This window comes from Zophobas morio, unplaced genomic scaffold, assembly GCF_036711695.1.
Source record: "Zophobas morio isolate AGI-343-1 ecotype UQ-CSIRO unplaced genomic scaffold, CSIRO_AGI_Zmor_V1 ptg000014l, whole genome shotgun sequence".
In the NCBI taxonomy this organism is placed as follows: Eukaryota; Metazoa; Arthropoda; class Insecta; order Coleoptera; family Tenebrionidae; genus Zophobas; species Zophobas morio.
In genome coordinates this window covers 6,318,891-6,332,776 of record NW_026972119.1, presented here as the reverse complement: position 1 = coordinate 6,332,776, position 13,886 = coordinate 6,318,891, and the positions used below count along the sequence as shown (strand labels likewise).

The 13,886-nt window shown below is 36.5% G+C and overlaps 3 protein-coding genes across 3 annotated transcripts; all 3 read right to left on the bottom strand.

The window, feature by feature from the left end:
- Positions 1-6,917: 6,917 nt before the first annotated feature.
- LOC135128784 (homeobox protein Hox-D4a-like) lies at positions 6,918-7,496 on the bottom strand. Its single transcript, XM_064055863.1, has 3 exons — positions 7,380-7,496; positions 7,213-7,279; positions 6,918-7,156 (listed from the first exon to the last, which is right to left on the bottom strand). Exons 1-3 carry the CDS (start codon positions 7,494-7,496, stop codon positions 6,918-6,920), a joined length of 423 nt encoding a protein of 140 aa, XP_063911933.1.
- A 40-nt stretch (positions 7,497-7,536) lies between these two features.
- Positions 7,537-8,125, bottom strand: LOC135128783 (homeobox protein Hox-B3-like). The gene is made up of 3 exons (XM_064055862.1): positions 8,009-8,125; positions 7,838-7,922; positions 7,537-7,781 (listed from the first exon to the last, which is right to left on the bottom strand). The coding sequence occupies exons 1-3, from the start codon at positions 8,123-8,125 to the stop codon at positions 7,537-7,539; spliced, it is 447 nt and encodes a 148-aa protein (XP_063911932.1).
- Positions 8,126-8,165: 40 nt separating this feature from the next.
- On the bottom strand, positions 8,166-13,388 carry LOC135128781 (homeobox protein Hox-A4a-like). Its single transcript, XM_064055861.1, has 6 exons — positions 13,319-13,388; positions 11,323-11,532; positions 10,994-11,021; positions 8,638-8,779; positions 8,467-8,551; positions 8,166-8,410 (listed from the first exon to the last, which is right to left on the bottom strand). Exons 1-6 carry the CDS (start codon positions 13,386-13,388, stop codon positions 8,166-8,168), a joined length of 780 nt encoding a protein of 259 aa, XP_063911931.1.
- Between the last annotated feature and the right edge of the window lie 498 nt (positions 13,389-13,886).

The following is a 13,886-nucleotide window of genomic DNA, read 5'->3' as shown; positions in this document are numbered from 1 at the left end:
ATCCCGGGTCGTCATCCAGAGACTGCGAGGCGTTTGTGGTGGGTGACCAGGCCACAGCGTCTACTAGTGAAACTGGAAGAGAAGAGAAAATGATTAGTGAGACGCTCGTTATCGACACAGAAAAAGAGATTTTCGCAAGGAAACCCAGAGTAGTAAGGTCTCCGGCTAAGGAGATAACAAGAGAAACCACAGAAGAATCCGTTCTCTTAACACCTACAAGGGTTAGGGCCGCAACATGGGGATGTAGCGTGAGAGCAGCTGTCGCCCAGATGGAAGGCGAATATGCCAAGAAAAGGAAATATGCTGAGGATAGCCCACCAAAGACGCAAGTTACGAGCATGACAGAGGTTGTAACACTGGCAGCTCAGTTAGGTGTTGGTGATGGGTTCATATATATATATATTATTATTTGGGTGCCAAGTAACTTACCTATGCCGTGTCACGCCGACTTAAGTTACTGAAAGTCTTTTTTTTTATTTACACTCTGTGCACTGGAAGAGGGTCAAATTAAATTCGGTCAGATTTGATTTACTAAGTTTAATGAAAATTAAAAATTGACTTCAAAGTAATTATAAAATGATCACAAAAAAAATGAAAGAATTATAATAATTAATTATTGTGCAAAAGTTGTAAAAAAAGTTATAGAACTTGCGAAGCAGCTTAAAATTAATAAAGTTAGTAACCTTAATTAAATTAACTGAAGTAACTTAGATGAATATTATACAAAATAAAGTTAAATTCTAAGTGAAATTTATAAAGTTGAAAGCATATATAAAAACAATTCTTACTAATGCTGATAGTAAGCGATAGCGATAAGTCTAAGATATTGAAGCGATAAAAAAACTAAAAAAACTTAACATGGAAAATTACCATGTGGAGAAATAATATGGAATAAGATGGAATTATAATATAACGAATCTACAAAATAGCGCTAACACGTGCCGTTATAACATGACGGCCCTTAAGGATGTTATTAAATATTATTTTGACCACTCAGTACTGATTGGCGCTTTAAGATGTAAAAAAAAACTTATCTGACTACTAATTATTGTACGCAAAGAGATAGAATTAGAAATTTCAATTAAAGCGAAACTAGAATTTTACAATAGTTCTAAGGCGACAAGAACGGTAAAGGACTTAGCTGGTTGTAGATCCAAGGACGTCTGTAGCTGGTGAACTAGCAACGTTCTCACAGGCGAAGCAACTGCGATCTGCCCCGGGAAGTTGATAGCAGCGATCTGGAGTTGTTCGGAAAGCGAAATTCAGCGTCTTTCTTGACTTAGATTTTGGAAAATCTCTCAATTCCAATATGGCGACGCAAAAAAAACAACGATAATTACTTTGAGAAGGCCTCAAACGATATTCTCTGGAGTTAAGAGGTTCAACAACGATACTTGGTTGAGTTACACAACCTTAAACGGTACGAAAAACGATAGGTAACGGTAATCGGCACTAAGATTTCAGGACTCCTCCTGAACCGCAGAACACAACTTCACTCGCCGAATCACCACGACCGAATCCCTTCAAAATGGAAGACTTCCTCCACCATCCCCTCTTAAGGAAGATATTTTAGGTTCGCGTAGGCTTATAATTATCGTGGTTAATGAGATGTTGTTAGTACTAGTCGCAAAAGAATTAGAGTGAAGAGAAGAAGCGTGAAGGAAAAGTGATAGTAAAGTAAGAATGGAAAGATAGAAGAAGGGTTGCACTGTTTGGGGTGTCGACAAAGAGTGAAAAGGAAGGGAAGACCTTCCCCAAAACAGTACAACAGTACTCTGGGAAATAGAAGAGAGAAGACGAGAGGAAAGATAAAAGTGTAAAGAAGAGATTTGAGTGGTATGGCACCCAGGAGTGCAGAGTGACACCCCCTGTGGCTTATAGCAGCCACCCGCTAAAATGGAAGGGGTAACAGGCGTAGCTCCAGCCGTCCCATATCGGCTGGCGCCAAAAACAGAAATGAAAACGGTAAGACAACCTGAAAATCCGGAGAAAAACAAACATATGCAACCAGTTATACTTAATTACTTAATTTGACTACCGCAACTCTATTATACATTCTTTTAGGCCCTTTTCTCTTTTTTTTTAGTTGTCTTTTATGGTGTTCAAGACAGATGTTAAGTACCCAAGCATTTGTGTGGCCCTTTAAAATACGCCCCACACACCGGCACGTAAAAGTAGCATGCTACAAGGTAGAACACAAACTTATCTCGAAACTGAGGTCTAAGACAGATGACCTTAATAAATTTGTCAAGGAGAACAAAAACGTACATAAGGAGATTAAAGTATGGGCGACAGAAATAAATAGTATAGTTAATAGGGTGACTAATGAGTATAAGAATGAAAAGGAAGTGATATCAGAAAGACGGCAGAAAGCAGAGGAACGCATAAAGAACCAAGAAGAAATAATAAGGACACTTAAACATGATATTATTTATATGAAAGAAGAGCAAATCCGGCATCTGGAACAAATAAAAAAGTTAGAGAAAGAGCTCTCCAGACAAGTGAGTAAAGAGGGGCAGAATGGAGGAACAATAGAACCACAGTTCGATTTAAACGAAATAGAAATATCTACGTATGAAGAGTTCATTAATGTACAGGACAAAAATTGGACCCCATCTAGTTTTGTATGTACAGAAATTAAGACGAAAGACCCGGCAAAGTGTAATGATGGAAATATGATCCTTTTCATGGACATAGAACCTAAACGAAGGACAAGAGTAAGTAAAATGTTTCTGAACAGATATCCAGAACTTTTACATGGAGAAAAAATCGAATGTCAAGGAGGAAGCTATGTCGCAATTGAACAGACTGTATCTTACCTAATACAAAAAACACAAAAGAAGATGACAAGAAGACTAACGACTGTATATTACGACCCAACCAAGCAAGACGGTAGGACGGAACAAGATGTTTTCCATATACTAAAGGGAATGACAAAAATAATAAACACGGCGGAGGAAAAGATGGCGACGATAGTCTGCCCGGTAGGTATACTCGGTGAGAAATTTAGAAAAATGGTAGAAGTGAATTATCACAATATGGGATACAAAATCAATATAATATTGAGTAGACGAAATGATAAAGAAGAAGAGAGACAAAGGAAAAAAAGAGGAGAAGCAATCCTCATACGAAAAGATGACTCCGTGTCATATGCTGATACAGTAAGGAAACTAAAAGAAGGGCTGAAAGAGGAACAGCTAGTTAAGGAAAATATAAAAGGAGTACGGAAAACAAAAAACGGGGAACTTCTTATCAAGATAGCAAAAGAGGACACAAAGACAAATGACAAGATTAAAGAGATATTCGAAGGACGGAAAGCAATCTCGTTAGGAGGAGTCAGAATAAAAGTACTCCATGTAAGAGACCTAGACATTACAATAGAGACGGGGGAGATAGAGGAAGCATTGAAAGACGCAGGATATATTAGTACACCCGAAAAATTTATTGTTAAATCAGTTCGACCTACTAAAAATGAGAATAAAATTGCAACGTTATTAGTAGCAGAAGAAGACGCCAATAAACTATTAAAAATGAGCAAAGTCAAGATAGGCTTTGAGATCTGTTGAATAGAAGAAAGAATAACACTGAGAAGATGCTACAAGTGTTGGCAATACGACCATCAAGCCAAGGAATGCACGGGTGAAGACAGAAAGGACATATGCCAGCGGTGCACGAAAGAGGGGCACAAAGCCAGAGACTGCCAAGAGATACCTTATTGCCCATTGTGCAACGAACAAGGACATCAGGCTGGAAGCGGTAAGTGCAGGTCCTTTATAAGGGCCTTGGCCGCTGCCAAAGACAAAAGGAAAAAATAAAATTCAAGCTGTTACAGCTAAATGTGAACCGTAGCAAGGCAGCACACGATGTTGCCTATGCAACGGTCAAAAGAGACAGCTACGACTTTATGATTGTCTCGAACCCAATATATCTATGTGCAGCAGGAAAACTAATATCTATATGAATAGAGAAAAAACCACGGCCATAATCAAGATTAGCTTAAATCAGCAAGTCATCAATATCCAGATGGGGAACTGTTACGTATGTGTAGAAACCAGAGAGTATGTGATGTTTAGTGTATACATAAGTCCTAATAGCTCTTTTGAAACCTTTTTGGAAAATTTGAAAGAATTACAAAATGCGGTGTTGGTAACGAAGAAGTTAGATAAGAAATTGATAGTGGCCGGAGACTTCAATGCTAAACATATGTACTGGGGAGGCAAAGTAACAGATCGTAGGGGAGAAACAGTATTGGAATGGACATTTACTCTGGACTTGAATATACTCAATGATGGAAAAGAACCAACACTCATACGACCTAATGGAATTTCATATGTAGATCTGACTATAGTTGATAACAATATAATGGATAAGAACCCGAGATGGTGTGTGTTGAAAAATGAATTGTCACTGAGCGATCATCAAGCCATAAAACTAGACATTACGACAACGCAAACACGAATAAATACATATAGATACGGCAATACTAACTTAGAAAAGATGGAGAGAATATTTCGAGATAATATATCAAACTACGCGGAATTGGGAACATGCAGGGAAGAACTAATTAAAGCTTATGAACAGAGCACTCCTCGCGTAAGAGTAGATAAAGGAGGTGGCATGCCGTACTGGTAGACTGACTCCATACAAAGATTGATTCCTGAAGTGCACAAGAAAAGAAAAGAATTCCAAAAGGAGATAAGATCGGAAGAGCAACGAACAATAAAGAAAAACATGTATAAAATCGCAAAGAGGAAACTGTGCAAAGAAATAGCTGCTGAAAAGAAAAAGGGATGGAAAGAACTCTGCGATCGGCTAGATGAAGATGTATACGGAGATGGCTACAAAATAGTGATGGCACAATTACGATATACGGCACCAAAAATTGCACTAACTCCCAAAGAACGCGTCACTCAGTTTAACAAACTCTTTGTGACCGATATCGACACATTTCCGAAACAACAAAAAGAAATTGAAGAAAATAAACAATTAATAACGGCGGAAGAACTACAAGCGGCAACGAGGAAAATCAAATCAAGAAAAGCACCCGGACCAGATGGACTTCCACCAGAGGTGATTAAACATATAGTTAACGCAAACTCAGAATATTTTCTTCGAATCTTTAACCAGATGCTGAACGACAATATTTTTCCGGATATCTGGAAAATTACGAAGTTGATACTGCTAGAAAAACCGAAAAAGAATCCTCAGGACCAAACCAAGTACAGGCCTATTTGCTTGATATACGCATTGGCGAAGGTTTATGAAAATATAATAAATACGCGACTAATAACGGAGATACAAAGATTCAGTGAATATCAATTTGGGTTTCGACAAGGTAGGACGACAGTAGATGCCATTACTAAGGTGGTACAAACAGCCAGAGAAGCTAAAAATAAAAACATGTGGTGTGCCCTTATAACAATCGATATCAAAAATGCATTTAATCAGGCCTCTTGGGAGAAGATAACAACTAAATTAGAGAACCGCGGGGTGAGCGAGTACTTGGTCAACACGATAGCGTCGTATTTATCCGAAAGGAAAATTCAAATTTCCCCAAAACAAAAAGAACACATAGGGGGTGGCGTTCCACAGGGTTCGGTTCTCGGACCGACCATGTGGAACGTCCTGTACGACGACATATTCGAATGCACAACGGTAGAAGGAACGAGTATGCTAGGGTATGCGGATGATTTAGCCGCTCTGGTTACTGCAACCACAAAAGAAAACTTAATGATCAAAGGAGATGAAGTGTTGCATTCAATTAGACTGTGGCTACTACGAATAAACTGGAAGTAGCGAAGGATAAGGTTATGGCAATAGTCCTGAATAATAGAAATGACAAAGACATATATTTTGAGTTAGACGATACGACAATTACAACTGTTAAAAAAGTAACATATTTGGGCGTAATATTAGACAGAGGTCTTACCTTTGGTCCACATCTCAGACATGTTTGTGGCAAAGCGAGTAGGACGGCAAACGCAGTCTCTGCCATACTTCCTAATATTCGAGGTCCCAGGGGTACGAAACGAAGGGTACTGGCTCTCTCGATGCAATCAGTCCTGCTGTATGGTGCACCTATATGGGCAGAAGTCACAAATAAAGTTGTACATCGGAATATTATATTAAGAGCTCAAAGAATAATGGCACTCAGAGTAGCATCGGCATATAGGACGGTCTCAACAGACGCCGCTATGGTGATCTCGAGCCTGGTACCCGTACACCTTCTCGCACAAGAACGTAAGAGGATTTATGAAAGGAAACAAAAAGGGGAGGAAATAAACAGGCAAGAGGAGAGAGATAGGACAATCGGTATGTGGCAAGCAGAGTGGGATGCATCAGGGGCAGGCAGGTGGACTTACAAGCTAATTCCAAACATCAGCAATTGGGTGAAGAGAAAACACGGCGAAATTACCTTTTATCTAACTCAGATACTAACAGGCCACGGGGTGTTTGCAACATACAGGAAAAGGATCAGTAAACAAGATAACAGCAGATGCGTGTATTGCGAGGAGGAAGAAGATAATCCGAAACACACAATAGTACACTGTAGAAGATGGCAACAACAGCGAGAGGAGCTTATAAGATGGGTAGAAGGTGATTTAGAGTTGGAGAAAGTGATTGAAGCCATGCTGGGAGACGAGAACACTTGGAAAAATATTAACAACATAATAGTGACAATAATGCGGCAAAAGGAAGAAGACGAAGTTAGGAAAGAAAAAGAAGTAGGATGAAAGACAAGGCGCCTGTTGGTGTAAGGTCCAAACGACGGGGACACCACAGTAACGCCAGGAGGAGAGAGGAGTTTTAGTGGGTATACAATCTCTAGAGAGATTGGAGTCCCACACCACCCCCGTACCTGGAGGCGTGCGTAAAGCATTTCTCCTCGTTTATAAAAAAAATAAAAAAAAAAAAGTTCAGGCCAGGTCAGGTCGACCAGATTCTTTCTTATATTTCATCCTTCTATTTTGGAACCAGATTTTTATTTGTCTTTCAGATAATTTTAATCTCTCCGCCAGATGAATCCTTCGGGGTCTCGTAAGATATTTACCTCTACTGAATTCTCGGTCGAGTTCTAAAAGTTGTTGGGACGTATATGCCGTGCGAGCCATTTTCGGAGTAAACTTAGGTTGCTGAGTTTCCTGTTGGACAGCACCTGAACAAGTTTGTGTTAAAATTTATAAACTATGCAAATCTTAATTGTAAACTTACTTGTAGTGACTTGGCTGGTGCTCGGCTGTTGGTAAATGGGCAGATTGTATTGCTGAGATGCATAACTCTAGTCAGGTGCGGGTACCTGTAACTTTTGAAACACGTAAATATGGAAAAAATGGTTTAGCAATGGTTAATTTAGAAATCAATATCTGTTTATTATTTACCATTTGATTGGTTTGTTGAAAGTCAAAATTATAGTTTACGACGCCAGGAGTACCAGCACCCAAAGCGTTGAAATTTGGAATAAGTGAACTGCAGGTGAAGTCTCCTGACATGGCCATGGTGAAGATACGCGAAGGTGCTAATGATAACTGAGCTTCTCTACAAATTGCGGGGATTATATACGTTTTCCCACCCCTTTTTTTGGAAGCAGACTTTTACTTGTTGTTTGGACAATTTCAGTCTCCCCGCCAGATGAATCCTCAGCGACCTCGTGAGACATTTATCTCTATTGAATTCTCGTCTATTGAATTCTCGTTCGAGTTCAAAAAGTTGCTGAGAGGTATATGCCGTGCGAGTCCTTTTCGTGGTTAAGTTGGTTTCTTGGGTTTCCTGTTGGACAGCACCTGAGCAAGTTTGTGTTAAAATTAACAATCTAGGAAAATCTTAATTGTAAACTTACTTGTAGTGGGTTGACTGTTGCTCAGTTGTCGGTGGATGAGCAGGTTGTAATATTGAGATGGATAATTCCAAGCAGGAGCGGGTACCTGTAATTTTTGAAACAAGCACGTAAATATGGAAAAAATGGTTTAGCAATGGTTAATTTAGAAATCAATATCTGTTTATTATTTACCATTTGATTGGTTTGTTGGAAGTCAAAATTATAGTTTACGACGCCAGGAGTACCAGCACCCAAAGCGTTGAAATTTGGAATAAGTGAACTGCTGGTGAAGTCTCCTGACATGGCCATGGTGAAGATACGCGAAGGTGCTAATGATAACTGAGCTTCTCTACAAATTGCGGGGATTATATACGTTTTCCCACCCCTTTTTTTGGAAGCAGACTTTTACTTGTTGTTCGGACAATTTCAGTCTCCCCGCCAGATGAATCCTCAGCGACCTCGTGAGACATTTATCTCTACTGAATTCTCGTCTGTTGTATTCTCGTTCGAGTTCAACAAGTTGCTGAGAGGTATATGCCGTGCGAGTCCTTTTCGTGGTTAAGTTGGTTTCTTGGGTTTCCTGTTGGACAGCACCTGAGCCAGTTTGTGTTAAAATTAACAATCTAGGGAAATCTTAATTGTAAACTTACTTGTAGTGGGTTGACTGTTGCTCAGTTGTCGGTAGATGAGCAGGTTGTAATATTGAGATGGATAATTCCAAGCAGGAGCGGGTACCTGTAATTTTTGAAACAAGCACGTAAATATGGAAAAAATGGTTTAGCAATGGTTAATTTAGAAATCAATATCTGTTTATTATTTACCATTTGATTAGTTTGTTGGAAGTCAAAATTATAGTTTACGACGCCAGGAGTACCAGCACCCAAAGCGTTGAAATTTGGAATAACTGAACTGTTGGCGAAGTCTCCGCCGTTACACGAAGGTTTTAATGTTAACTGAACTTCTCTACAAATTGCGGGGATTATATACGTTTACCCACCCCTTTCCAAAGATTAGTAATCGGTCGCTTCAACTCTATTGGTTAAGATAACAACGTTTGACCACTCAGAAGTGAGGGTCCAGTTGAAGAGAACAAAGTTCTGGTGCATGAGCAGAAGGTGGAGGGGTTTATTTATTGTAATCCACCACGACGCCGATAACCAACACGGTGGTCTGGCAAAGGCATTTCCCCTCCCACACATAAAAAAACATTTTTCTTGTTTTCATATCAAATCCAATACAATGTATATTTCATGTTTCCATATTTCAGAGTGTTAATTGACTAGAGTCTGACCCGTCGAAAAAATTAGTTTTTTTATAAGTATCAATTCAATTCTCGCAAAAGCTTACTATAGCGTTAATATGCGTGAATATTCTAATGATTCTAATTTATAAAAGAAATTATGGCTTTTGTGTATAAATACAACATTAAAGGACCAGTATATATAGTATTTTAACTGAGATTAACTTAATTGCGCATTTAACGAGGCGTTTAGCTGTGTCTGATTGGCGTAGAGTGGTCACGTGGTTACGTTAAACGCGTATTAAAAATTTAATCTCAATCCAATATTTAATCAAACTCCTACAAACCGGGTCTAAGTATATTTGCCATTTTTGATCTAAGCTATAATTTAAAATTAATTAACACACATAATAATATCAGTTGCTTTAGTGTTAATTGACTAAAATTATAGTCAGTCTATACGTAATCATGAAAGCAATTTATTTTCTCCTATTTTTTTTACAAAAATGTAGGAAAAAAATGTTAGAAATCTGGTTCCACTAGGAATATGCATGTTGAAGAAAAGTTAAGTTTCTATACTTGTTTGTGTGTGCTGTTTATCCGCATTCAAAAACAAGGTGACTAATATGTTTGTGTAACGATTTACAAATTTTTCTAAAACATTGGAATACTGTTGACGATATTTTCATAAAGGGCACCAGTTCTTTTGTGTGTTTACGGAGCAATTAAAATTAAATTAACTGAAGAATATAAAAACTAAAGTTGGGGATTTAAATTTTAAATTTGATTTTCGTGGAATGTCATTGGTTTGAATGTCGAGAATTATTATCTTTAAGGCTCCACCACACCTTAAGAAAATTTCTATTTTAAAAGATATGCAACTTGTTAAACAACCCATGCTACCTCGTTTTGACAGCTGTCACTCATCTCTGAGGATTAAAATCGTTCGCTTCGTTTACAATAGTTTTATTACTGGTATTGTCAGCTGGGACAAGGAACTAAAATATGTATCTACTACGAAAGAAAACACTATTTCTCAGCTTACGCTCGGGTAGTAAAAATGCAAAAACACGTCGATTGGTATATAAAAATTGCCATTTTGTAATATTAGTTTCAAAAGTTTTGAGCGATATTTGACAGGTGGATGACGTCATCGATAATTTTTTAAATAGTACTTTTTTTTAGCATAAAGTCCCTTGAAAGAGAATTTTTGATATGTGGTTTAACCTAATTTACTGTCATAAGAAATGAACAAAACCAAGTGTGTGTTTTAAAATAAATTAATAAAATCATTGTCAGAGACTGTTGAGATCTTTACTCGCAATACACATAACAAAAAAATGCTTGATCATATATATATAATTCCGACCATAATTCTTACTCTCATTTTTAAATTCCTGTTTCCATACAAATTCGTACGTGTTGGGCATATTCTGTAAGTAGGTAGGAAAGTAAAATTAAATTTCCAAGAATATTTTATTATACGTTACTGTGAGTATTTCTTAGTAATCTTGGAATTTTTCAACCCAAAATCTTAGAAATTAAGGTACCTAGTTACCTCTCGGAATGTATTTTGAATGAAGCAAATTGGTCGAAGGTTATTTCGACAGAACTTCTCTCGCCTCTGAAATACAATAAAACAAACCCAGCTTTTTCGAAAAATTATAAAATTTGATTATGCGAATTTTATTTTTTATGAGAACAGTGCAGGAGTATCTTATTTTATAGAATTTAAAAAAACTTTGTATTATAAATTTTGGAGATGACGTCATCCCATTGATGGTGGAGATGATTTGCCAAATTTTAGTTAGCGTTTAACCATCTACATGATATTTTTAATATACATATAAAATATAGCAATAATCGATCCAGTAGTTTCGGAGAACACTTATCTAATAAAAAATGGATACAGACACCAGACAGACAGACGGACATACGGAAACGGGAGACCACTTTTTTCGTACTCTAGAGGTCATGACACGTCAAGAAATTAGTACTGGACGTAGAATTGTTGACATAGACCACTTATTAACAACACTGAAATCAGTTAGTCATAATATGTTGGGTTGCACTTTAGATAATATTGAAACAACTCATGAAAACTGTTATGGTTTAAAAAGTGTTTTCTACTGCAAATGTAATATGTACGGAATATTCGGTAATTTTTGTACTGAGCCATAGATATCCTTCAAATACCCCAGGCGACATGTCGTAAAGCCGAGGCTAGAGTTCTAAAGAGCATCGAAGCATTTTTTGAAGAACAAACCAAAACGCAGGTAAAGAAGAGTACCGATTAGCTGTGGAGGCAAGGGATATGCGTCACATGTATTACCGTTATTGTCGATGGAGCTTGGAGCAAACGCTCTTATAAATCCAATTACAATGCACTGTCTGGGGTAGGACGCATAATTGGTTCCAGAACTAAAAAAATACTTTATGTTGGAGTAAAAAACAAACTTTGTAGTTTCTGTAAAATCTATATGAAACAGAAAAAAGAAATTCCAACACATAACTGTTTTAAAAACTGGGAGCAAACATCTATGTATGTCCATAGAAGCTTCAATTATCTTAGAGGGATTTACTTTAGATACTTTATAGGAAAAAAGTAGGCGACGAGGATAGTAGCGTATTAAAAAAAGTTCGGGCTGCAAAACCAAATGGTGCATATTATTTTATAGAAAAAATGGAATGTAGAAATCACGTACTTCGTAATTATGTTCCAAAATTAGAGAAATAGTTAAAACAGCGAAAGCAGATATCACTATTAAAAATGTCCTTAAAAATAGTATTCTAAAATTTAGAACAGCTATTATAAGTGCTATCAAATTTAGCAAAAATGAGCCTCTTCCTTTTTTTTTTCCAGCATATATTTGGCAATCACGAACAATGTGCAAGCTATTTTTGTTATAAAAGTGGACAGTCAAATGATATTTTATTTTCTACTTTCGCAAATGGTGTTTTATACGAATCTAACAAACAAGTTTTAAATAGAGTTGCAACTTTGTCGTTTAGTTTACTTTTTGATTTTGAGAACAATACTGTGGAATGCTACAATTCTGTCGTTAATAAATTTGTGGGAGGAAATTTTTCTGCACGATAATAATAAGGGTACGTTCCTAATCCCATTATTCAAAAAAAATTTTGGGGAGGCCAATGTTAAGTATATGAAGGCGTTTGCGGAAAAAAATTGAAATAATAAAAACGATTAATCAAACTAAAACCTCTATTAAAAATTGCGTATCCGAAGTGCGGATTCCGGCAAAAACAATAGCGTCGACGATGAACAAACGAAAACTGCAGATATATTACCTGAACTGTATGAAAGAAAAAAATCGGATTTATTAATAAAGCTGTCACAGAGTAACGTAAACGCTATTGAAAAAGGTACTTGTGGCCAGCGACTGTGTAGTGAATGGAGTAAAGAAAGGACAAAATGAGAGATGGAATTAACACCGCAAATACCGTTAAAAGTATTGTGCATTCCGATAAAACTTTAATAAAAAAATTGTCCAAGTCTATACAATTTGGTACTGACAATGAAGAAAATGCCAAAGAAAAATTTGAAGCTCTAACAAATTTGAAAGAAATTTTTAGGAGCTTCTCCAGATGGGTTAATAAATTCTAATTCAGTTGCAGAGATTAAATGTTTATATGCGGTTTGCAGTAAAAATATTAAAGAAGCTATTAAAAATAAAATCATTAATTATTGTTCAATAAATGCAGATAATACAATTAGTTTGAACCCTAACCACAACTATATGTATCAGGTATAACAGGGTCCACTGCATATAAATAAAAGAAAATGGTGTTATTTTATCATCTACACTAACGTAGATTTAGAATATTTTTTGATTGAAAGAGATGATGATTTCTGGAATAAACATATGGTAAATCCATTAGAAAATTTTTATGTAAATGCCATGCTACCAGAAATTGTTGACTCGTGGTGGAGTCGAAATCAGCAACTCCGAAATATATCGAAAAAAGATTTATACACAAATGTTAAGTTTTTTTTTTGGTTTTTGGTTGCTTTTTTGTTATTATTTTTATTTTATTAATATGATTTTATTGATGATGATATTTTCCTGTGAATATTTAATATTTAAATGCAGTGTATAGAGGCAGGGATGTCAGAACTCTGTTTACAAAAGTCACAAAACGCAAAACGATTACACCTTTTTGCTATCTATAAATTTCTGCTTGAAAATTCTTTGGTATCATAAAATCTATCTCTCCCTTTCGTACTGTCGGAGCCAACGTACCAATACTCAATATTCGGCGCCGGATTAAAAAACCAACCGCGTCAGCCAGTTTATATGTACCCGTTTCCATTTGTGCAGTATAAGTACTCCTCTCTTAGGAATTGTAGTAATTTATAGCTGCAATTTTATTTGCTTTACTGCACATATTGTCATAGACACATCCTACATCCCTAATATAGCTTGAATAAATGTATTCCAATGATAAAATTCCAATTAATTAATATCATTCATTTAATTAAAAGGGGGAATCATATCAAAACAACAACGTAGAAATGTCATCATATTTCTGTAAAAATTTTATTCGCCTTTATCCTTCTTAATGCTATTGTCAGGTACTTCAAAGGATGGTCAAATAATCTTAAGGTGTTTAAAAGGTGCTGTATTGTGTGGGCCATAAATTACAACTTATCGCCTCAGCTAATATTTTGGGTTGCCTAACTTACCAAAATTTGCCCCAAAGGCTTTGCAGTTTTTTTACAATCCCTAAAAAAAATAAAATTTTAACACAAAAAGGAAAATGGCGCCTAAAGTAGAAAAAAATTCTCCCTCACCTCGATAGTTTTTAAAA